We start from the raw sequence: 23,647 nt of genomic DNA on the forward strand, positions 1-23,647 counted from the left end.
AGAAGTAAAAGGGCAAATTACAAGTCCCCATACTGTCTGATGATCCAAGCAGTGGTTGGAGAGAGATCCCTGACTCGTTATAGAGAGAAGTCATACTTGAGGCACTCTTCCCTCAAACCTCAACCAGGTCAGCTTTGTCCCAGGACTCACTCCAAAATTAAGTAACTTACCTCCAAATTTCATTTATAATGAGACTGTTAATAGAGTTTTGGTTCATGTGCTGAAATTATCAAAGACTTTTCAAAAAGTTAATTTTCAGAGGTCGAGAGGTAATATTTCTCTCTTGTTCATTCCCTAGTATTAAGTAACAAATGCTCTCTAAACAAGAAGTTACGTGGCAATATTATGCAAGAAAAATGAGAGAAGACAACTTGTGCATTAACTTATGGGTCCAATGGATTTATTTAGATATATCATAATCAGCCAGTCCCGTGGTCACTGGGGAAGTGGTGCTCAAACAGGATAGCCTCTAATAGTTGATCAAGGGCTTAAGAGAAATCTTCACATTTCCACACTGATGAACTCTCATGCATGTGGAAAGCAAGCAGCACAAATAATGGCTCAATTTCTGAGCTTTTAATAACTTAGGAGACCTACCTTTTGAAGTTATCTGCTTTCAATCTTCTCAAGTCACCAAAATCTTAAGATGATTGGATGAAACAGGAATATTCTCCATCCCAACCCAATTCAGGATTTGAAATGCTTTGGTCTTAGTACCCTGAGTTAAGGGCTACACAATTTTTGTCTATTTCCACCCACATCATGAGGTGTCCCATTATCTGATCAAGGTAGGGGGGTGGGTGGGTATGGGTGTGGGTGTGTGTCTGTGGATGTATGTGTGTCTGTGTGTGTGTGTGTATGTGTGTGTGTGTCTGTGCTCCTAAAGAATTCTGTATTTCACAAAATTTTGGTAACATCTTTCTCATTGCTTAGCTACACTCAACCTCAGAGATTAGAAAGAACTATCACATAGTTCATTTTTAAAGGCTTTTCAGCTTCACAGGAGCTGACAGAGCTTCTGTTCTGTTGGCACAACCTTTGAGAACTGCACTCCACTAGGACGCATCATAGCAGAACACTTGTGTAAAATCTCCAAGGATACTTTTTAACAAAATCTCAAGTTCTTTTGAAATTTTTAAGTAAAGCCTATGTAACAGAAATTATTAAAATATAAAAAGTAGTAGTCAGTACCCCACCAACTAATTACATCTATCTTTTTGGCAAAAATGACAATCACATTCATTAGAACACTGAGTATTTTCTAACATAGTTGATACAATGAAATTCTGACTTGTTATCTGATCTCTACCTTTTGGTAGAGGTAATGGTAATAATCTAGAGCTTAAGAGGCAAAGTCAGGCCAAAAAAGAGACAATTCCCAAATGGTCATTATGACCCCCTTTTTCCTTTATGATCACCTTCCTTAAACTCTTCTCTTGGAATCAAGAATAATACGAGGATGGACATGGTAAGCAGGGTCAATGTGATCCAAAATTTCTCCTTCAACACTTCTTATAACTAGTATCTCAAATTTAAGCAGTAAAACAGTGATCTAAGAACCTGTGTTTGGGTTTTTATTCAGTACGTTTACAAGGAAAGTTTAGCGGCTACAAAAAGTAAAAGCATTTGTCATGTCATTGGGTACAGAGATCACGTTTCAAGCATTTAACAACCTTCACCATATATTTAATCATCTAAATCAAAATCACTGAATCTTACACTATTTATTTTATGTAAATTATTCTACAATCACATGGTGACACTATTGCTTTAAAGGTTTCTTTTTAAGAAAAAATAAAAAGGACCCAATAATTTTTAAATCAAAAATGTTTCACATCTTTTTGCTTATTTTATAGGCTCAAAAAGCACTACTAATATTTTAAAGACTTAATATAGATATGAAACATGTTAAACTCCTAAATAATAAAAGAGGTAAACATGACATTTAGAATGCTTAAGCCTTTCCAGTAAACACCATTTGTATTAGTAACTGCAACATTTCAACATTTAGCATTTCACGTAACTAGCCAGTAAAGAATTTTATTTTTTTAAAAGAAGAAGGGAAGATTACAGGATGGACAAGGAGTTACCAAAAGAGTGTCCTACTTCCTTTAAAACTCAAAACTCAAAACCATCTTCACTGCATCAAAACTGTATCTGGAACTTGAATAATTTTGGCTTTAATCCCATGACTCATCATCTACTGGATCTGGAGCTTGTGCAGAAGAAAACCCTACAATGTTCATGCTGCTCTTGCCTTGGTAACTCTACAAAATTGAAAAAGACAATTGTATAACTGTCACATTAGTTCAATCTTACATTTAAAACAGCACCCTGACCCAGTATGAGCAGCTTTTTTTTTCAATTTACAAAAAGATTTGATCCTCACTAATTCTAATTGGATACAGATTCAATCTAAATTAAAAGATGAAATAATAGTTAAATAAACCTTAATTTTTAAAAATTCTAACCATTTCGGTCCTCAAGTACCTTCTTAAATGAACAGGTAACAATACTTGTAATTAGCATATCAAGTGCTTCTCAGTACAAAGTAAATATTCTAAAATTATCATCAAATAACAAATAGCCTTTCCTATTACAGGATTTCAGAGCTGAAAAGGTCTTAACATGGTCAATGTTACTAAATCACCAAATTAGCATTACAAAAATGAACAAGCACAAATTCCTAAAAATTTAAATTCCTTATCTGTCAAAAGCATTATAGCTAATAATTTCTCAACTTGCCTAAATGATAATTTCATCCTTCAAAAGGCAGAGAAACCACAAAGAGGAAATTTCAATTTCTATATCTGATTCTTGTAAGAAGGAGAAACTGGTTGCTTTGGTGGAAAATGGGAAGGTGGGGATGACCATATTTTAGGATAGAGAAAAGGAATTCTGAGTATAGTCTGACATATACCCCTAGATGTTGGAGAAAGCAGATTTCAATGAGGTCACAGGAAGTATGGGTAAATATGTAGTAAAATGTAAATAGGCAATAATAGAAATCTGACTGGATGGATAATGGAGCACTAAACTCCTCTTAAAACTCTCCTTTATAGAGGGCAAGACCCAAACTTTCCAACTCACTCTCTATTTTCCATCTGCATTTGTGCTTGGTCTGAATTCCATTGAACAAGATGCCCCCATACTAGGTATCTCAAGGTATACCTCTCTTGCTTTCCAGTTTCCTTTTGTATACTATCTTCCTCTATTAGATTATAAACTCTGTGAGAGCAAGGACCATCTTTTCTTTTCTTATTTGTATTCTCAGTGCCTGGAAATACACAATGCCTTGTATATAGCAGGCACTTAATAAATGTTTACCGAATTAAATTAAAAAGTTAACCTGGGAGAGGAGAAGCTCAAGAATAAAATTCTGAAGACACAAAGATGAAAACTTCCAATGACAAAGTAAAACATGGTGTTTGTCCAAAGAGATCCATATGGATGCAGAGGAAACTCACCAATTTAGATTTTTAAAGGAAATGTATACAAGACGGAAGTAGGTACAGTTAACAGAAGACAAACTTAGGAGAGTTTACAATCCTATGAAAATAGTGTTAAGGATGCTAAAGATCAGAATCAGTTGAGGTTCCCAAAGGGAGCTAGGGACAACAATAACAAAAAAAACTTTTTAAAGTTATATTGGGAGAAAAAAGAGACCAAAGAAGGGAAAGAACCTTTGTTTGGAGTATAGAGAACAAGGATAAGTGACAGTGGAGAAAAGATACAGCTGCCCAATTCTTGTTTGTTTGGATTTAAAGGGAGATGATACTCAAAATAAGTAAAGTGAAAGAGAACACCTAGCTACCTCTGATGAATTCAAATCACTTGGTCAAGATGAAGTACATCAAGTCCTGAAAAAAAGAACTGATAGTTGTGATTGCTGAGACACTGTCATTGATATCTGAAAGATTACACAAGAAGGCAAGGTACCTCAGAATTTGAAATGGGTATGTGCTATCTTGATTTCAAAATAGGAAAGACAACAGACTATAGGCCAGTGGGCTTAACTTGGATTCCTTGGAAAATTCTAGAAAGAATCATAAAAGAGATCTTTGGTGAATATCTAAAAAGGGAAGCAGAGATTACAAAAAGCAAGCAGGGTGACATCAATAACATGTCATGCCAAATTAACTTCATTTCCTTTGATATAAAGGATTATCAAACTAATGACAGATGAAGGAATGCTGTGAATAGAGTTTACTAGGCTTTTGATAAAATTTCCCATCTTATTATCATGGAAAGGAAAGAAATGTGGATTTAATAATAATAAAACAATCAGATGGATTCAGAATTCACTGGATGATTGAACTCAAATAGTGGTTAATGAGTCAAGGTCAATGTGGTAAGGCTTCTGTAGTGGAGTATCCCAGAAATATGTACTTGGCTCTGTGCTACTTAACATTTCTGTCAATGACTTGGATAAAGGGCATAGAATGGTACACTCATCAAATATGCAAATGACACAAAATTGGGAGAGATACAGCTAACACACTGGATGACAAATTCAGGATCCAAAAGGATCCTGACAGGCTAGAGCACTGGAATAAATCTATTAAGATGAAATTCAATGGGTACAAATGTATAGTCGTGCAGTTGGTTATAACAAAAAAAAGGGGGAGACAAGATAAGGGAATTGTTTTGAAAATGATCTGAGGGTTTTAGTGGACTGAAAGTTCAGTATGTGTCAGGAGGCTAAAGAGGTTTGGGGCACTTTTAGAAGAAGCATAGCTTCCAGAAATAAAGATTATAAACCTACTGTATTCTGTTGGCCCTTGTCAGAACTCACTTGAAATATTATATTCAATTCTGGACACCACAGATAAAAGTGTCCAGTGGAAGGTAATCAGAATAGTGGAGAGCCTTCAATTCATGGCATACAAGGTTGGGGCTTAAAGAAGGTTAAAGGTTGAAAGAAGAAGGTTAAAGTTGAAGAAACTGAGGCATATTAGCATGTAGATCATAAGATTCAAAGAGAATCTGACAACTATCTTGATAAAAGGGAACATGAAGGGCTGTCATGTAGAAAAGAGTTCAGACTTGCTTTGTTTGGCCCAAAGAGCAATGGGTAGAAAGTGAAGAAGCAAATTTAGGTTTTGACATTGGGTCAAAATATTTTCTAACAAATACTTCCTAACAATACTTTCTAACAAATTAGAGCTCCCCAAAAATAGTATGGCTTTCTTCAAGAAGTGGTAGGTTCCCCTTCTTTAGAGATCTTAAAGCACAGGTTGGAAGCTCACTTCTTGGGTATGTTTTAATGGGGATTCCTTTGTATTAGACTAGGCAGCTGTTGAGGTCCCTTACAATTCACAAATTCTGTGGCGTGGTTGGAGAACAGTTTTCCTAAAAAAACATTTAGGGGTTTCAGTAGACTGCAAACTCAACATCAGTCAACAGTATTTTAATGGCAATCAAAAAAGGTAATGTGATTGCAGGTTGCATGCAAAGCAATATAGCTTTAAAGAATAAGGAGATAAATTCTCACTTTAAAGTCTGCCCTGGTCAGAACACAACCAAAATATTGTGTTCTGTTCTAGGTACCATGGTTTAAGAAGAATATTGTTAATTAAGATGGATACTGTCCAGAAGGGAAATGCTGGTGGTAATATGCCTTGATTTCATGCCATATGACTATTAGTTGAAGGGAATGGAAATATTTACTCTGGAGAAGAAAAGGATGGACAAGATAGCTGTCTTTAAGTATCTGAAAAATTGTCATTTAGAAAAGAGATTAAATTTGTTCTTTTTTTTCTGCCTGAGGGAAGAACCAAGAACAATGGGTAAAATTTAGAGAGACAAATTTTGGCTTGCCATGAAAAACTTCCTAATGATGAGACCTATCCAAAGGTAAAATGAACTAACTTGGAAAAAGTGGATTACCTCTTAACTCAGTCTTCAAGAAAGACGTTAGGTAAAATTTTTCCATGTTGTAAAGAGGATTCTTTTTTCAAATGGACCAAATGCCCTCAGAAATCTCTTTCAAAACCTCAAATTCTATGATTTCACGAGTAGGAAGAATCTAAGCAGACATACGTGTGTATGTATTGCTGTCTTAAAGTATTGTAAGACAATATTCATGTCATTATTTTAACCATAGTTTATCAAGACTTACCAAAACTCACAATTTTAACTAAATTAACTGCAAACATTTCTGAAATACAACTTTTTCTCAAACTAACCTTTCGAGTATCAACTGAGGCAAACACATTTCCCCTTGAAGTACCACCACTGAAGCCCGGGACATACGTACTGAAAGCAATTTCTTCTAACCACGCAGGGACATCCTGTTGAGCCTAAACAGAAATACATCTCTTAAAACCAGCAATTACTACCCTCATGTCCAAACTGTATAACTGAAGTAATCAGAATAGATTACATCTCCTGAGTTTTGCTTCATATGTACTCAAAACTTTTAAATGTTATATCATAAGATGTGGAAAATTCCTTAAATGTTTAGAACAAAACTTACATCTGACAGTACTTTTACTAAAGGTTGTGCTAAGTGGCTATCTGGTTCTGGATCAAAGAAAGAAATAGCTTTGCCAATGTTCCCACAGCGACCAGTACGTCCAATTCGGTGAACATATTCATCGATGGTGGAGGGAAGGTCAAAATTAATAACATGTTGAACATTTTCAATATCTAGCCCTCTGGCAGCTACTGAAGTAGCAACAAGAACTGGACACTTTCCACATCGAAAATCCCCAAGAGCTTGCTCTCTCTCCCTCTGTTCCCGATCACTTTAAACAAACAAAGATAAAACACATATTAGAATAGCTTTTTCAAAAGAAGTCCCCCCCCAAAAAAAGTTCTTGCCCCTAAGTAATCCAACCCCTAAAACGAGCTCATTGCAAATGAGATGACTAATACATGTTATAACTATAAGTGATATAAGTGACATAAGTCATTACACTTTACTGGGTAATCTATTTCTTCAAGAACATTTCTGAATTTAGGACCACAGATGTAAAGCTAAAAGGGACTTCAGAGGCCATACAATAAAAAATGAGAGAACTAAGTGAGTTCAGGGGAAGTTAAATGCTTCACCTAAGGGCACACAGGTAGAAAACATTACAGACTGGATTTGAACCTAAGTTCTCTAACTCAAGAATTGGTATTTCTTCCACTGTACCAACACTGCCTCATGAATCCAGTTTTAAGTATGAACATTTAACAATTAATGGTCTGCTGCACTGACACAAAATCCTTAAGAGTACAAATTGATGTATGTCACCAGCACTTGGGAACAAAGTCGTCATTTAATGAATTCTTGACTGAATAATAAAAGGTGGATTAGTTTACTAGTTAATAGTAAAAACATTTTCAAACCTTCCTATAATCAGAAGAGTTAAATTCAGCAGAAGAGAAAACAGGGAAATAAAATACCACAGGGTCAAAAGCTTAAATTCAGTGGAGAAACTGTTATTCATCAAGGACATTAGGATAATGATTCTAGTTTACCTCTCAAAAAACTATCTCCCTCAACAACCTGAAAAAAACTAGCTGTATGATTCAAAGAATAAGAACTAGTACAGTAAACATATTGAATCAATCTTGAATCCTAATTTCAGTTAAGCATCATAAACAATGGCAGATTTCTTAATAAGTTAAGGCCACCACATTGCTCAATTACAATTAATTATCATTACAAGTATAAAAGTCTTCACTTACCCATGAATACTTGTTGTTGATATTTTTTCTTGACAAAGAAAGGTTGCAATAAAATCAGCTTTTTTTTTAGTTTCAACAAACACCATTGTTCTTTCCTCACCTACAAAGCAACATAATAGATCAACAGTCAAATACAAAATTAGTAAAGAGCACGACAAGTGTAATATGTGGTCCTTAAAGCAGATGTTCTTAATCTTTTTTTGTGTCAGGAACTCCTTTAGTGAAACCTATGGACTGTTTTTCTCATGTCAATAAGCATTATTTAAGCACCTACCATGTTACAGATGATGTGCTAAGCACACAGAATGTTTTTAAATGGTAAGATAAAATACATAGGACTACATTAGAAACCAATTATGATGAAATATAGTTACCAAAATATTAAAAAAAATTCAGAAACACTAGGTTAAGAACACTTGCCTTAGAGTCATTCTTTTGTTTTTCCTGTGCTATAATTTACATGATCCCTAAAATGCTTCAAGCTGAGTTTTTTTAACTTGTATATAAAAGTTGAAATAGTTTCTAAGAAATTTAAATTGTGCTTTCTATTTAAATGCCCTAAAACCTAAAAGACAAATTCAGTATAAGATATATCATTAAGTTATTTTATCCTATACAAAACAAAGATGTCATTAAATGACATTCCAACAGCACATAATATTTAAAATTAAATTCATGTAACCTTTTTGAAAGGGAGTAGACTATATATATTGTCATCAGCTCATTTCCTTGTTAATATTCAATAACATCTTCAACTATTAAAACTTAAAGAAGGTTTTGATAAAAGTTGCAAATATAGACTCTTTTGTCACCTTGGGAGTCAATTTACAAATATAAAAACCATTTAGGAAAATGATTTCTATTTTAGCACATGAATAAGATGAAAACTGAACTAAGTTACTTAATAATTTAAGTTTACTGTATTGTCCTGGTTTTAAATTTTTTACATTTGTAACTACAATGAAGCACTAGAATAACATTCATTTGGATATTGGTTTTCCCTTGATTATGTGACCAGAATATCTTCTTTCCCTCCCCACTACCTCTAACCATATATTTCTATGATGACACTCTTTTTTTAGTAGCATTTTATTTTTTTCTAATTACACGTCAAGATAATTTTTAACATTCGTTTTTTATAAAATTTTGAGTCCCAAATTTTCTCTTTCCCTTCATCCCCTCCCCCCCAAAAACAGTAAGCAATATGATATAGGTTATTTATGTGCAATCATGTAAAACATATTTCCCTATTAGTCATGTTATGAAATTAGAAACAAAAGGAAAAAACATGAAAAAAATAAAGTGAAAATTCTATGCTTCAATCTAACATTCAGACTCCATCATTTCTCTCTCGATGTAGACAGAATTTTCCATCATGAGTCTTCTGGAATTGTGTTGGCTATTATGACATTCTTTACACCACTTCTGCGTAATTCCTAATTTGTACTGTGCTGCATCCTGTTCACACCCTCCAGGTGCCTCTCCATAACCCTTTGGATAATGCTGGCTTAGTAATGATTAAAAAAAAGGGGTCCTTTGTTTTGGGAAAAACTTGAAGTCATTAATAAAAGTGGACAATCTTCCAAAAAACAATCAAACTCACTATCTTCCTCTAAGTTCAATTCTGAGTCTAATTTAATATTCGTTTGCAATGTCAATCCCACAAATACTGATACATGTAGGGCCAACCACCCAATTGAATATCATAGTCTCAACAATAAGCATTTTTCAGCCATCTGATTTTTCCTTCACAACTGGAAAGAACTCCTGAAATGATGAGATCACAAATCCATTTCAATATGAATACTTGGTGCATACCATATTCAATATTTCCCAACTGTTTTGTCAAAAAAAAAGAATTCATCATATGTAGGCATGAGGCTTTTAGGAAGCCTAACAGCCTTTTGCTTCTTTCATCCCTTAATCATGAATACATGTTTCACTGTTCTTTCCTTTGTTAACATGTACATCGAAATCACTGAGTATCAAAGAATACTGGATGATCTAATCAAGTTGTTCATAGAATTTTTCTACTTCTTCATCTTCTCCAACAGATTATTGGGACATGAGCTGAAATTATCATTAGCAAGATGCTGGAAACCATCTAAGATGAAACCTGCTGATGAACTGTGAGGAATGTGTATTGAGGCTATGTAAGAGGAAAAATTCAATCAATCACTGATGGAGTTAAACAAAAATCTACATTAATTTGCATTGGTTAATTATGCAATTGTTTGGTGTGATCTTAGTCAAACAAAAAATCACGAATCATTTACTAAGTGCTTTACCATGTGTCAAGAACTGTTAGACTCAAGATATATACACAAAAAACGCAATAGGCCTTACCCTCAATGAGCTTACATCCTAACAAGAAAAATAACTCTTCTCTCCTAAGTTACTAACGATCCCTTAAAAGACCAAATCTAATGACTTTTTCTCAATCCTTATCTTTCTTGACCTTTCTGTAGCACTTTATATTGTTGACCACCCTCTCCTCCTGAATGACTTCTCCTCTATGGGTTTTCAACATAGCATTCTCTCTTGCTGCTGTGTGACCATGCCTTCTCATTTTCCTTTCCTGGATCATCATCTCTATCAATTCCTAAATGTATGTGTATCCTAAAGCTCTGTCCTGGGTCCTCTTTGTTTTTCTTTCCATACTATCCCATGAATTCAATTATCTCGTCTTCCAAATCTACATATATATACACTATTATCTAGTCACACTATTTATTCTTCTTGTTATTCCTTGTATACTACATCTCCCATCCCTTTGCCTTTACACTGGATACCCCTATGCATGCAATAGTTTCTAACTTCACCTTCATTTTTAATAACTCTTGTGTTTCAAAAATACCTATACATGTGCATATTATCTCCCCACCCAAAAGAATTTAAGCTATTTGAATACAGAGATTATTCTGTTTTGTATCTTTAACCAAGCATCTAGCATAGTGCCTGGAACACAGCACGCACCTAATAAAAAACGTATATATGTATATGTGTACATATTCAAAATATATTCAACATAATAAGGCAGTAGCAGCGTGGGGGTGGGAGGAGAGGAGATCTGGAAAAGGCTCTTATAGAAGATTTTACTTGACCTAAGTTTTGAAGGAAACTAGAGATTTTAAGAAGCAGAAATAAGAAAGGTATGCAACTCAGGAATAAGAGGCAGTAAGAACAAGTTGGCTGACCTCTCTAAACCTCAGTGCCTGGCAAACAGTGAATGCTTAATAAATGCTTGCTGACAGACGTGTGAAATTAGGATGTTGGACTGGATGACCTCTAAGGTCTCTTCCAATTCTAGATCCATGAAGTATATAAACACAAGGGGGACAAAAAAATTGCTGCAGAGCTCACTGGTGACTTTAAAAGTAGAGTTCAATGAGTGGTGAGGATACAAATGGTACAAGGTGAAGGAGGGATGAACATCAAGTGTGCAGTAAAACATCTAACAGAGTAACCTGAGTGGGAGAGGTAAATAAGCCCACTCCCAAACACAAAGAAAACCTACACATATTTTAAAGGGAAAAAAGGCAGGAGAAAGAGAAAATAAAAAGACTAGAAAAGAAATAAATAAAGTAGCAAGAGTCCTCATCTGGCAAAAAAGGGATTGTATTCAAAAGCATAATCAAGATAGTAGCTTTTGATGAATAGGATATAGTTCAATACCAAGACATAGTTTAGAATTTCTGTTTTCAGTATAATTATTTCTCAGGGGAGAATGGTTCACAGATCAAAAGTCAAACTGGAAGAAATGGTATTAAAGGAACATGCAACTGGTCATGATAGAAACAAATTCTGTATCATAGACATGAAATTACCACATTTATTCAAAGACTTCAAAGCAATCTGAAAAATGGAAGCAGAAATTATCAACATTTATCTTTAAAATGTCCTTAGAGAAATGTTAAAGATTCTTTGGGAATCAAAACCTAAATATATTATTCTTAAAATTCCATAACATGTTCCTTAAACATTTCTTAAAGTCAGTTAATTTTTAAAGACTAAATTCATTACAAAGAGTAAGTATATCAATGTTACCTATGTTTCGTAGCATTTCAACAAGCTTTTCTCGTTTTGAGTACTGGCCAACTTGCAAAACAGTCTGCTGAACATCACTACAAGCTCCACCCACTTGTCCAACAGCAACAAACAAATAGTCAGTTTTTAAAAACTCTCCAGCCAATCTAGAAAGGAAAACAATAATTACTTAACCTCTCAACGCCTCCTCCCCACCTCATAATCATTTTTACTCTGGTATTCCTTTAGAATTAGTTAAAAATTTACTAGATAGCTACTTCTAATTATTTCAATCACAAATAAAATTGCTGATTAGCACATTTATCCAATACTATTTGAAAAGTTATTAAATAAGCAAAACTTTGTAAAAACATAAAAACTGGCAATGAAAGAATGTGTCAAATTATGTTAATAATACCAAATAAATTTACTAGCTCAACAAGGTATTTGTCACTTTTACTCATCATAAAAATTAAGGTGAATATTAAATTGAGACTACAATCCATGAGGCTAGCTCTTATTCTGTTAAGTTACTCAGTGTCAGGCCTATTGTGAAAAGATTCATGGTTAAATATGGTTTTCTCCCATCTACTAGAGAAAAATCTAGGCTTACCATATACACAATGATGAAACTGTATTTGGTTAAAAAAAAAACCCAGCAACAAACAAAAAAACCTAACACATGACTCACAATCCAGTTTTCCAACATTCCTGGGACACCCATGACTCAAAAGAGGGCAACAGAAATGAAACCTGTGAAGGCAGAAACAAAATGTAGCCACAGAATGGATAGATGAGATAAGAATAAGAACTACAAGATGACACTGAGACTGTGGACGTACCCTCAATACTAAGAGCAAAGTTTGTAAGAAATGATGTTTTGGGCTCTGTTCGAACATGGCAGCACCTGGCATGTGAAGGAGGGATGAACACCAAGGATACAGTCAAACACCTGGTAGAGTAACCTGAGTGGTAGATCCCATGTGAGATCTCCAAGGGAAGCTGGAGATCTGTCTGTGGTTCAGGAGACATCTGTGTTGGAGTTATACAGTGGTAGAAACAAGATTTGGCCACTGATTGACTACGTGTCATGAAAATATGGAATTGAGGATGACAACAAGTTGTGAAGCTAAGTAAACTCAAAGGATGGTGTTGTGTCCCCTTGACAGAAAAAGAGAAATTCAAAATAAGGTTGGTTTTGTGGTGAAGGTTAATAAACTCTATTTTGTTGTGGTTTTAATTTTTGGCGAGGCAATCAGGGTTAAGTGACTTGCCCACTGTCTAAACTCCATTTTGGATGTGGTGATTTTGAGATATAGATAGGGCATTGGGTAAGAAACATCTAATAAGCATTTTGTAATACAAGACTGGAAGCTCAGGGAAAACATTAGGACTGGATACACAGATCTGGGAGTCAGTATAGAGATGATAATTAAACCCATAAGAGATGATGAGGTTACCAAATAAAAGAGTGTAGAAAGAAAGAAAGAAAAAAGGGCGCAGGATAAAACTTTTGGACACATCTACACTTAGGGGGTGTGAAATGGATAATGATCCAGCTAAGAAAACCAAGAAGAGGCCAAACAAGCAGAAGGAGAACAAAGAAAAAGCAGTATCATGAAAACTCAGAAAGGAAAAACTATCTAAGAGGTAAGGATGGTCAGTCAACAGTGTCAAATGCTACAGAGAGAAGATCCCTAGATTTGGCAATTTAAAAACCCTTTGTAATTATAAAAATGGACACTAGGTGGCGCAGCAGAAAGAGTGCCAGGCCTGGAAACAGGAAGACTAAAGCACAGGAAGAGATAAAATGATAGTAGATTTTAAGTACAGAAAGGAATTTCTGAGATTTTGATCCTGGAAGTAGAACACTTATGGGTGTTAGCAAGATCAGTGTTATAATCATTCCTGTGTGTACATAAAAGAGAACAAGGTAGTGGGTTTATAAGCACTGAGTAGACTGAGGAATTGATGGTTATGGTCTTCAGTCAGATATGAAAACGACTAAACTACAACAATGGGGGCCTAAAACCAAGGATTGGGCATCTTTATTATAGAATAATATAATCACCCTGGGCACTGAGAGATTAAGTGATGTCCTCAGGATCATACATATAGTATATGGCAAAGATGGCACTCAAACTCAGATCTTCCTGATTCCCAGGATAGCTCTCTACCCAAGACTATACCACAGAGTAGGGAACTAAAAGTTATCGTAATATCAAAACATTTGCTAATGAACATTGATAACTAATAACATTAGTCTCTATCCTGACACATCCAGTCAAGTGGTTCTTTTAAGTCATTGCTTCAAAAGAGAATGGTTTAATTATCAAAGAATTAAGAGAGGTACTCGGAAAAAATGAGAAATCTCTTCACTAATATGACCCTGATAAGAAAAATCAAGCTTGAAGAAAAGATAAAATAAACTTCAATATTTTTTCATTTCATTTCTAAAGACAAAGTTCAATCAAACATTTTATTATTTACTATTGAAATATTGTTCTCCAGTTTAAATAGATTCACTTTAAGTGACTTTTCCCAAGTACCAATTATTCTCATATATTGAGGACCTCCTAAATAGTGGTATGTCAATGGATCTGGCATCTCTTTAATCAATGCAAGCAAATCCTTTCAACAATGCAGACAGCAACCCATACACACCTTCTCATCATGAGTGACTCTTCTTATACATATATTCTCAATAAATATTCCATAGATAATCTAGCCAAAGTGCCAGAAACTAGGTGATTACTACCAACTCAGGCTTATCATCTTTTATGTTCATTATTATACGAACCAGCCCCACCACCTTTCTAGAATCATAATACTCATAAGTCTTTTTAATTCAACATATATATATCCAAGATTCCTTACTACAACATATCTGTCAAATAATAATCCAGTCTTTCAATAGTAGTAATGGAGGAGAACACTATCTCCAGAAGTAGTTCATTCCACTTTGGAATGGCTTTGTCAAAAAATGTTCCTTTTATCAAGTCTAACTACATCACTTTGCAACTTCCATCCAGTTTTGCACTCTGGGAACAAGCAAAACAAATCTAATTCCTTTTTCCACATAACTCTTCAACAATTGAAGATGACTACCATGCTCCTTCACACCCATTCTCTTCTTTTCCAGGCTAAATATTTCCAGTTATCTCAACTCATCCTCTATGGGTATGATTTTGGGGCTGTTACTATCAGGCTCTCCCTCCTCTGGATGTATTACAGCTTATCAATGTCCTTTAAATAATCTCACATTTTTCCTTTTGTGTCAACTAAAATTATGATTCCCGCAGACTATGGTATTTTGTGATTCACAACCATATATGATCCCCAGAATAATACTGGTGTTGAGAATAACTTCAGATCATTCAAAGTACTGCATCATTTCCCAAACACAATCTAATCTGTTTTCTTCCTAATCAATTATGGCCCAGTATCGATTTGTAGCAACTGCCTAACATATAAGTGCCAATGAACTCACTCAATAGCATGTCATAATCTCAGCAGGTCATTTTATATGGACAGCCAGGCTGATTGTTTTTGTTGGTCCTAGGTAACTGAAGGGCTCCTTTTAACATTCTTGACTTGAAATGATTTGCTGAAATACAGCTTGTAATCTTCTGCCATTTTCTCCTCTAATGCTTTGGAAATTTAAGATTACAGTATAAACTGGTCTTGCCCTTACTTTCTATGTTTCTCTCCCTGGCAAGGAGATTTAGTTTTTGGGACCAAGGTATATTTTGGAGTCTATCTTCTCAAATGAAGCAAATGATTTAAATCAAACTTCTGTAGAAAGTAGTGATAATACAAATCCATGTCTTTTCCTTTATTAAGTATCACTTTTCTGGCCTCAATAACTTCTTTGAACTACATCCAGGGGGATTTACTATAATTGCACACAGCATATTTTCATCTTTACGTTTCCCTCTAATTTAGTGTTATTTGGATCTTTGTTCTAAGATCTGATTGCACACAGCTTACTTAGAAATCATTCCTATTATCAGCAGATAGATATTTCCTATCTTATGATAGTCAATTTCATTTTTGTGATGCTTAATTCTCATCATCCAATGGGCAGCTAGGTTGTACAGCAGACAGAGCACTGGACCTGGAGTCAGGAAGATCTGAATCTAAATCTGACCTCAGAGACTTATTAGCTATATGATCTAGGGCGTCACTTAACTTCTCTTCCTCAACTGCAAAATGGAGATAATGATATCACCTATCTCCCAGGGCTACTGTGAGGATAAAGTGTGATATCTGTAAAGTGCTTAGCACAGTGGCTGGCACATAGTATGCACTATATAAATGCTGGCTATTACCTTCCAAAAGTCTTCTTAAAGAAAATATTCATAAGATTTTTTCCTGCTAAGATGGACATCTGAACAAGAGGCAGACTGCCTAGCTCTCACATACCTACTCCAACAAAACCCTAAAGTCCACACCATAAGGAATAATAATCAAGATATCTGTTAAGAAGAAAGTACAGTAAGTGACTTCTTTCTCCTTTAAACGATATGCAGTCAGGCAACTCCTGCTAGCAAAACTGCCCCTACCTCTGCTACTTTCAGAACTATCAGAGATGGCCAAGGAAACAATAGCTTCCTAGGCTGTGGCCACAGGCAACAAAAGTAGTGGCTCCCCTGAAAAATCCCCACGGTGGTCAGAAAGCCTGAGGTTGGGGATCTTGGAAGGCTTACAGCAAGAATGGGCAGCAGCCAGTACGGTACCCAAACATTCAAACTGGGATAGCCCAAAGCCAGGGGCTCTGGGGTCTCTAAAATTCTGTCCTAAGATGCCAGAGAGGACCTTGAAAATCCAACATTCCTATCCTGAAAGATCCAGTCGATTCTACCCTCAGTAGGAGGCAAGCCCAGGAGTCCTGAGGATCCAAGGAAACAACACACAGGTATAACCTTCCCCTCTCACCCAAAAGCAAAAAGCTGGAGGAAGAGCTGAAATGAAATGAAATGAAAATGAAATGAAAAGGACATTAAAATAGGGGTGGGAGAGAACTAGAATCTTAAGAAGGGCCTTAGAATGCCTCTTAGACAACTGAGGAATGTCAAGTAACTGTGATTTATAAATGCAGGGAAGATTACTGCACCATATAAAATAAAGGTGATTTCAGACAATCTCAGTAGAAATAAGTGACATAATTCTAGGTCTGTATCCCAAACAGAGCATACAAATGGGGAAAGGACCCACATGTACAAAAATATTTATAGCAGCTCTTTTTGTGGTGGCCAAGAATTGGAAATTGAGGGGATGCCCATCAGTTGGGGAATGGCTGAACAAGTTGTGGTATATGAATGTAATGGAATACTACTGTGCTATAAGAAATGATGAGCAGACGGGCTTCAGTAAAACCTGGAAGGACATATATGAACTGATGCTGAGTGAAGTGAGCAGAACCAGGAGAACACTGTACACAGTAACACCTACACTGTGTGATGACTGACTTTGATAGACTTAGCTCTTCTCAGCAATGCAAGGCTCTAAGACAATTCCAAAAGACTCATGATGGAAAATGCTATCCATATCCAGAGAAAGAACCATGGAGTCTGAATGCAGATCAAAGTATACTATTTGCTCTTTTTTTTTGTTGTTTCTTCTTTCTCATGGTTACTCTCATTGGTTCTAATTATTCTTAATATAAATATATATGTATAGTCCATATCAGATTGCACGCCATCTTGGGGAGGGGTGAGAGAAGGGAGAGAGAGAAAATTTAGAACTCAAAATCTTATGGAAGTAAATGCTGAAAACTAAAAATTAATTAATTTTTTAATAAAGAATCAAGCGATACAGAGTGAAGTAAGCACAACCAAGAAAACAATTTATACAAGTACAACAATATTGTAAAGAAAAATAACTTTAAAAGGCTTAACTGATCAAAGTTTTGGTGATTGTTTTCAAATTTCTTTTTGTCTTTAAAAATATTGTTATTATATAAGATGACTATCTGGCAGGAAGAAGAGGGATGGATATTGAGAAAAAATTGTGACATAAAAAAAGAATTAATAAAAATTTATTTTAAAAAACTCTGATAATAATCAAGCATCTATCTGGAGAACATATGGTGAGACACGTTACCCACCTCCTCAGGGAAAAGTGACAGATACAAGGTGCAAAGACATACATTTTTGGGAGGGGCAGAGCCAAGATGGCAGAGGGAAAGCAGTGACTTGCTAGAGCTCTCCCCCAAACCCCTCCAAATACCTATAAAAAATGGCTCTAAACAAATTCTAAAGCAGCAGAACCCACAAAAAAACAGAGTAAAACAAATTTCCAGCCCAAGACAACCTGCATGGCTGATAGGAAAGGTTTATCACACCAGGCTGGGATAGGAGCGCAGTTTGGCATGGGCGTACAGGCCGCAGCGACCCTGGAGCAGGCCTCAGAGGACTGAATCACGGGCAGCTGTGGCGGTTTCCAGACTTCTCAACCCACAAACGCCAAAGACAAACTTAGAAGGTCAGTGGAAAAAGTCTGTTACTGCTGTGAGAGAAGAAGCTAGGTTGTCCTGAGCGTCCGGCCCACAGACTGAGGGGTAATCGAGTGGCTGATCAGAGGGGGATTGCAAAGATCTCTTTGCCAGGGCTGAGGCAGAGATCTCTTGCTTTGCCCGTGCTTGGATCTGAGTCACAGTTCTGAGGGGCGGTACTGGGGCGAAGAAGAGCGATGGCATGGTGGAGTTTGTTGTGGCGGTGGAGAGGAAACACCTCGCCCCTTATCACAGAACCTTGGAAGAACTGACACTTTGCAGGTCCCTAGAAGTATCTCTGAAAATAGCTGTACAAACCCCCGAAGCTTGGGATAGTACATTCTCCACACTGGAAACAGACTCTTACCTTAACAAAGAGTTTAAAACTCAAGTAACTGGTTGGGATCATGAGCAAGCAGCGCAAAAAGAATCAGACTATATTATCTTACTTTGGTGACAAAGAAGATCAAAACATACAACCAAAAGAAGAAAACAAAGTCAAAGCTGCTACATCCAAAACTTTCAAGAAAAATATGAATCAGTCCCAGGCCTTGGAAGAGCTCAAAAGGGATTTTGAGAAGTAAGAGAAATAGAGGAAAAACTGGGAAGAGAAATGAGAGTGATGCAAGAAAATCACGAAAAGCAAGTTAACAGCTTGCTAAAGGAGACCCCAAGAAATACTGAAGAAAATAACACCTTAAAAATAGCCTAACCCAAATGGCAAAAGAGGCCCAAAAAGCCAATCAAGAGAAGAATGCCCTAAAAAGCAAAATTGGACAAATGGAAAAGGAAGTCCAAAAGATTACTGAAGAAAATACTTCCTTAAAAATTAGAATAGAGCAATTGGAAGCTAGTGACTTTATGAGAAATAAAGACACTGTAAAACAAATCCAAAAGAATGAAAAATTAGAAAACAATGTGAAATATCTCATTGGAAAAACAACTGACCTGGAAAATAGGTCCAGGAGAGAGAACTTAAAATTTATTGGACTATCTGAAAGCCATGATCAAAAAAAGAGCCTAGTCATCATCTTTCAAAAATGATCAAGGAAAACTTCCCTGATATTTTAGAACCAGAGGGCAAAATAGAAATTGAAAGAATCCACCGATCTCCTCCTGAAAGAGATCCCCAAAGGAAAACTCCTAGGAATATTGTAGCCAAATTCCAGAGATCCCAGGTCAAGGAGAAAATATTACAAGCAGCCAGAAAGAAACAATTCAAGTATTGCGGAAACACAATCAGGATAACACAAGATTTAGCAGCTTCTACATTAAGGGACCGCAGGGCATGGAATATAATATTCCAGAGGGCAAAGGAGATAGGATTACAACCAAGAATCACCTACCCAGCAAAACTGAGTATAATCCTTCAGGGGAAAAAATGGTCATTCAGTGAAATAGAGGACTTTCAAGCATTCTTGATGAAAAGACCAGAGCTGAATAGAAAATCTGATTTTCAAATACAAGACTCAAGTGGAACATGAAGAGGTAAACAGGAAAGAGAAATCATAAGAGACTTATTAAGGTTGAACTGTTTACATTCCTGCATGGAAAGACGATATTTGTAACTCATGAGACCTTTGTCAGTATTAGGGTAGTTGGAGGGAAAAAATTATATGTATGTGTATATATAGAGAGACAGATAGAGGGCACAGGGTGAATTGAACATGAAAGGGTCATATCTGGAGAATAAAATTAGGGGGTGAGAGAGGATTATACTAGGAGAAGGAGAAAGGGAAGGGTAGAACAGGGTAAATTATCTCACAAAAAAAAACATAAAAGAAAAGGCTCTTACAGTGGAGGGGAAATGGGGGAAGGTGAGAGGGAATAAGTGAATCTTATTCTCATAGGATTTGACTTAAGGAGGGAATAACATATACACTCAATTGGGTATGGAAATCTGTCTTACCCTACAGGAAAATAGGAGGGGAAGGGGACAAGAGAGTAGGGGGACGACAGAGAGGAGGGCAGATTGGGAAAGAGGGTAATCAGAAGCAAATACTTCTGAGGAGGGACAGGGTCAAAAGAAAGAATAGAATAAATGGGGGGGGCGGGATAGGATTAAGGGAAATAGAGTTAGTTTTTCATAGCATGTCCACTATGGAAGTGTTTTGCATAACTGCACATGTATAGCTTGCCTTTTCAACGGGGGTGGGTGGGGAGGGAGGAAGGGAGAAACTTTGGAACCCAAAGTTTTAAAAACACATGTTTAAAAAGAAAATGTTTTTACATGCAACTGGAAAATAAGAAATATAGGAAATGCGGTACAGAAATCTATCCTGCCCTACAGGAAAATAGAAGGGGAAGGGGGGGAGAGATAGCAGGGAAAGCAGACTAGAGGAAGGGGTATTCAGAATGCATGCCATCTTGGGGTGGTGGGAAGGGCAAGATGAGGTGAAAATTTGGAACTCAAAATCTTATGGAAGTAAATGTTGAAAACTAAAAATAAAAATTAAAAACAAAAAGACATACATTTTTGGACATGGCAACCATGTGGATTTGTTTTGCTTATGCTTATCTGTTACAAAATTTTTGGAGTTTTTCCCCTTTCTTTTGGTTAATTGGAGGGATGAGTAATGGGTTTAGCAATACTGATGATCCAAAAAAAAAAAAAAGAGGGTCATTGTAACATTTTAAAAATGCACCCGGGGGGGAGGAGGGAGGGGAAGCTAGGTGGCGCAGTGGATAGAGCTCTAGCCCTGGAGTCAGGAGGACCTGAATTCAAATCCAGCCTCCATAACACTCCCTAGCTTTATGACTCTGGGCAAGTCACTTAACCCCAACCGCCTCACAAAAAAATGCACAGGAAAAAGTTCATAAGGAAACAACATCAGGACAGTTTTGAAAGTACCATTTAGAATTTATTAAAACAAAAAATGTGAAATCAAGATTTAGAGTTTCATACAGAATCCTCTTTTTGCATTCAAGTTCAAAATAAAAAAATACAATTAAAAATATTTTTAAAAGTATTCATGATATATAGACTGAGTACTCTACAAGCCTTAGACAGATTTCCTTCCTTCCTTAACTCTGAATCATTTTCCAATACTTTTTATTTTCAGGCTTCCCAGTCCCCACCTTCATGATGAAGTCAACACAAAACTTATCAATGTATATAATGACTTGTTCTGGAGGATCTTGTCAAATTCTTCACAGAATTTTACTACTTCTTCATCCTCCACCAAGTAAAATTACCAAGAGTGCCACTAGAATGATATTTCTTATTGCCTTTGGGAACAATATGAAATTTACTCTGGTGGTTTCTTTATCGGCTTCTCCAAGAAAAGCCTGAAAAAACCCTACTGTTTAGGTGAAACTTCCTTTTCTCTTCTGGTTTGAATTGCAGCAAGAATTTCAATATTAATATGGTTGAATTTCTCTAATAGTGTATCAAATAATCACTGGATGAAAGTCTCATTTTTACTGTACTAAAAGTTAAATCAGTATTTACAAACCATCTAAAAACTGTGAGCACCATGTTTTTTCTACTACTCTGACCCCATCACTGCAAAATCAGAAGTCAAAAGGGTAATCTGATGGAGAGAATAAGAAATGAAGAAAAGGCATCTTATTTATACAAATGAATCATAAGAGAATGCAGAACGAAGGCATTCATTTCACATGTGCTTCTTAAAAGACTTATTTTTGGAATATTTACAGATTAGTTCTTTAGATGCTTACATCTGATGAAAGCATAAAGAGGAGGATGCACCAGAAAGTCTCATACAAATCCAGTACCTATACAGGAAAGAGGCTTAGAACCAATGCAGCTAGGGTATAGGAGAAAGAGAAGGATCTGGAATCCAAAGACCTGACATTTAGTACCTTAGGCACATCACTTAAACCACTATGCCTCCATTTCCTCATCTCTAAAATGGAGAAAATCACATATACTACTTATAATTCACAGGTTATGGTGAAGCTTTTACACAAAATAATATGTCTAAAGCACTCTGTATCTTGTAAAGCACTATATAAATGCCAGCTATTATTTTCCACTGTATTGTTAGTAGTAACAGAAAGAAATAAAGAATAGATCTCCCAAATTATAAAAGAAGTTAACTATAAGAGATTCACTTAAGTAACCTTTTCAGAAATGTGTTTTGTTCTATAAATTAAAACTAAAGATGTATTAAAATCTAAATTCAAAAAAATTAATTCTGCCAATTAAGATTAACACACTAGTTGACTGCTCATAAAAATGTTGATGCATATACCAAAGCTATTTTTAAAACAAAAAAAATTTACCTTTGAATTTCCTCTGGAAAAGTGGCACTAAACATCAGGGTTTGGCGCTGTTCTTTTGATGGCATTGCCGGAAAGGAAATTAGCTTCTTCATTTCAGGACCAAAACCCATATCCAGCATTCGGTCAGCTTCATCCAGTACCAAATATCTGACTTGTCTGAGGCCAATCTTTTCCGAAGGGCAGAAAGAAAAATGTATATGACTGATTAAAATTAAAATATTAATTTAAAATTTTTAGTCTATTTCTGTTTAGGCTGTATATTAAAAGTTAATTCCTGAATAAACAATGTTATTTTTCCTTATCTCATAACCCTAATATTCAATTTTCTCACCATCCAGGAACTACCAGGAATCTCACTCTCACAGAAGCCAGTGCAAAATGTTAAAAAATAAAAGCATATATTGGAACGATGGAGAAAGGAAAATAAAAATAAGATTTGTAATTTCTTACAGGTTAAATCTGATGAAAAGTTCAAAATGTCTTGTTGACATTGCTACAGAAAATGTCTGAAGAGATAGCTAGCTAGCTTTTTCACTAAACTGAATACTCTCAAGAAGTAATCTGTAAAAAGAGAAAACTAAACCTATCAGATACATGATGCTACATGGAATAGCACACAGATAATGTATGTTTCAAGTCAGGTATTTTTCTTATTCTGTGATTCTCAGATGGTTAGTAAAAAAAATGCTGAATTACTTCTAAGTTATTGTATGTGTGGCAAAAAATGCAATGAAGCTTGATTTAGAGATTCAAAGTAGTCTGGAGTTTTAGCACACTTCCCCTCCTATAAAGATCTACTAAATTTCTAAGCCCATATCACTGAAAATCACCCTCACATTTGAAAGGAGGTTAAGTAAGAAGAAAGTAAGATACTGGGTTAAACACTGTCAAAGTTTTCTTCCAGCATAAAACCACAACAATATTCATTAGGAAACATATTTAGAATTTTTCTAATAAAGGAATTTTGTAATTAAATCCACATTCTAATATCACCTTATAGATCCTACCTTTTCTTTACCTATGATGTCCATTAGCCTTCCTGGTGTAGCACATAAAATGTTACAGCCTTGCATTATCTGGCGAATTGAATGTCCCAATTGTGTTCCCCCATAGATTACAACAGGTCTTATACAAGTCCTTTTAACAAAAAGAATACTGTCAGTTTTTATTTCTTAAAAAAATTAAAGTTCACTAAGT

At 35.6% G+C, this 23,647-nt stretch overlaps 1 protein-coding gene across 4 annotated transcripts in view; it reads right to left on the minus strand.

Annotated features, from left to right (window-relative positions):
• Positions 1-2,033: 2,033 nt before the first annotated feature.
• The window catches only part of DDX4 (DEAD-box helicase 4), a 60,802-nt gene continuing 39,188 nt past the window's right edge, over positions 2,034-23,647 (minus strand). For all 4 annotated transcript variants that reach the window (XM_027863571.1, XM_027863574.1, XM_027863572.1 and 1 more), the window contains 7 exons: positions 23,458-23,587; positions 22,451-22,617; positions 11,728-11,873; positions 7,681-7,780; positions 6,479-6,749; positions 6,189-6,302; positions 2,034-2,267 (listed from right to left, as the gene is read on the minus strand). In XM_027863571.1, the coding sequence (XP_027719372.1) occupies positions 2,181-2,267; positions 6,189-6,302; positions 6,479-6,749; positions 7,681-7,780; positions 11,728-11,873; positions 22,451-22,617; positions 23,458-23,587 (1,015 nt within the window). In that variant the 3' untranslated portion in view covers positions 2,034-2,180. The remainder of the gene's footprint in view (positions 2,268-6,188; positions 6,303-6,478; positions 6,750-7,680; positions 7,781-11,727; positions 11,874-22,450; positions 22,618-23,457; positions 23,588-23,647) is intronic.

This window comes from Vombatus ursinus, unplaced genomic scaffold, assembly GCF_900497805.2.
Source record: "Vombatus ursinus unplaced genomic scaffold, bare-nosed wombat genome assembly UNPS02014772.1, whole genome shotgun sequence".
NCBI classification, from domain to species: domain Eukaryota; kingdom Metazoa; phylum Chordata; class Mammalia; order Diprotodontia; family Vombatidae; genus Vombatus; species Vombatus ursinus.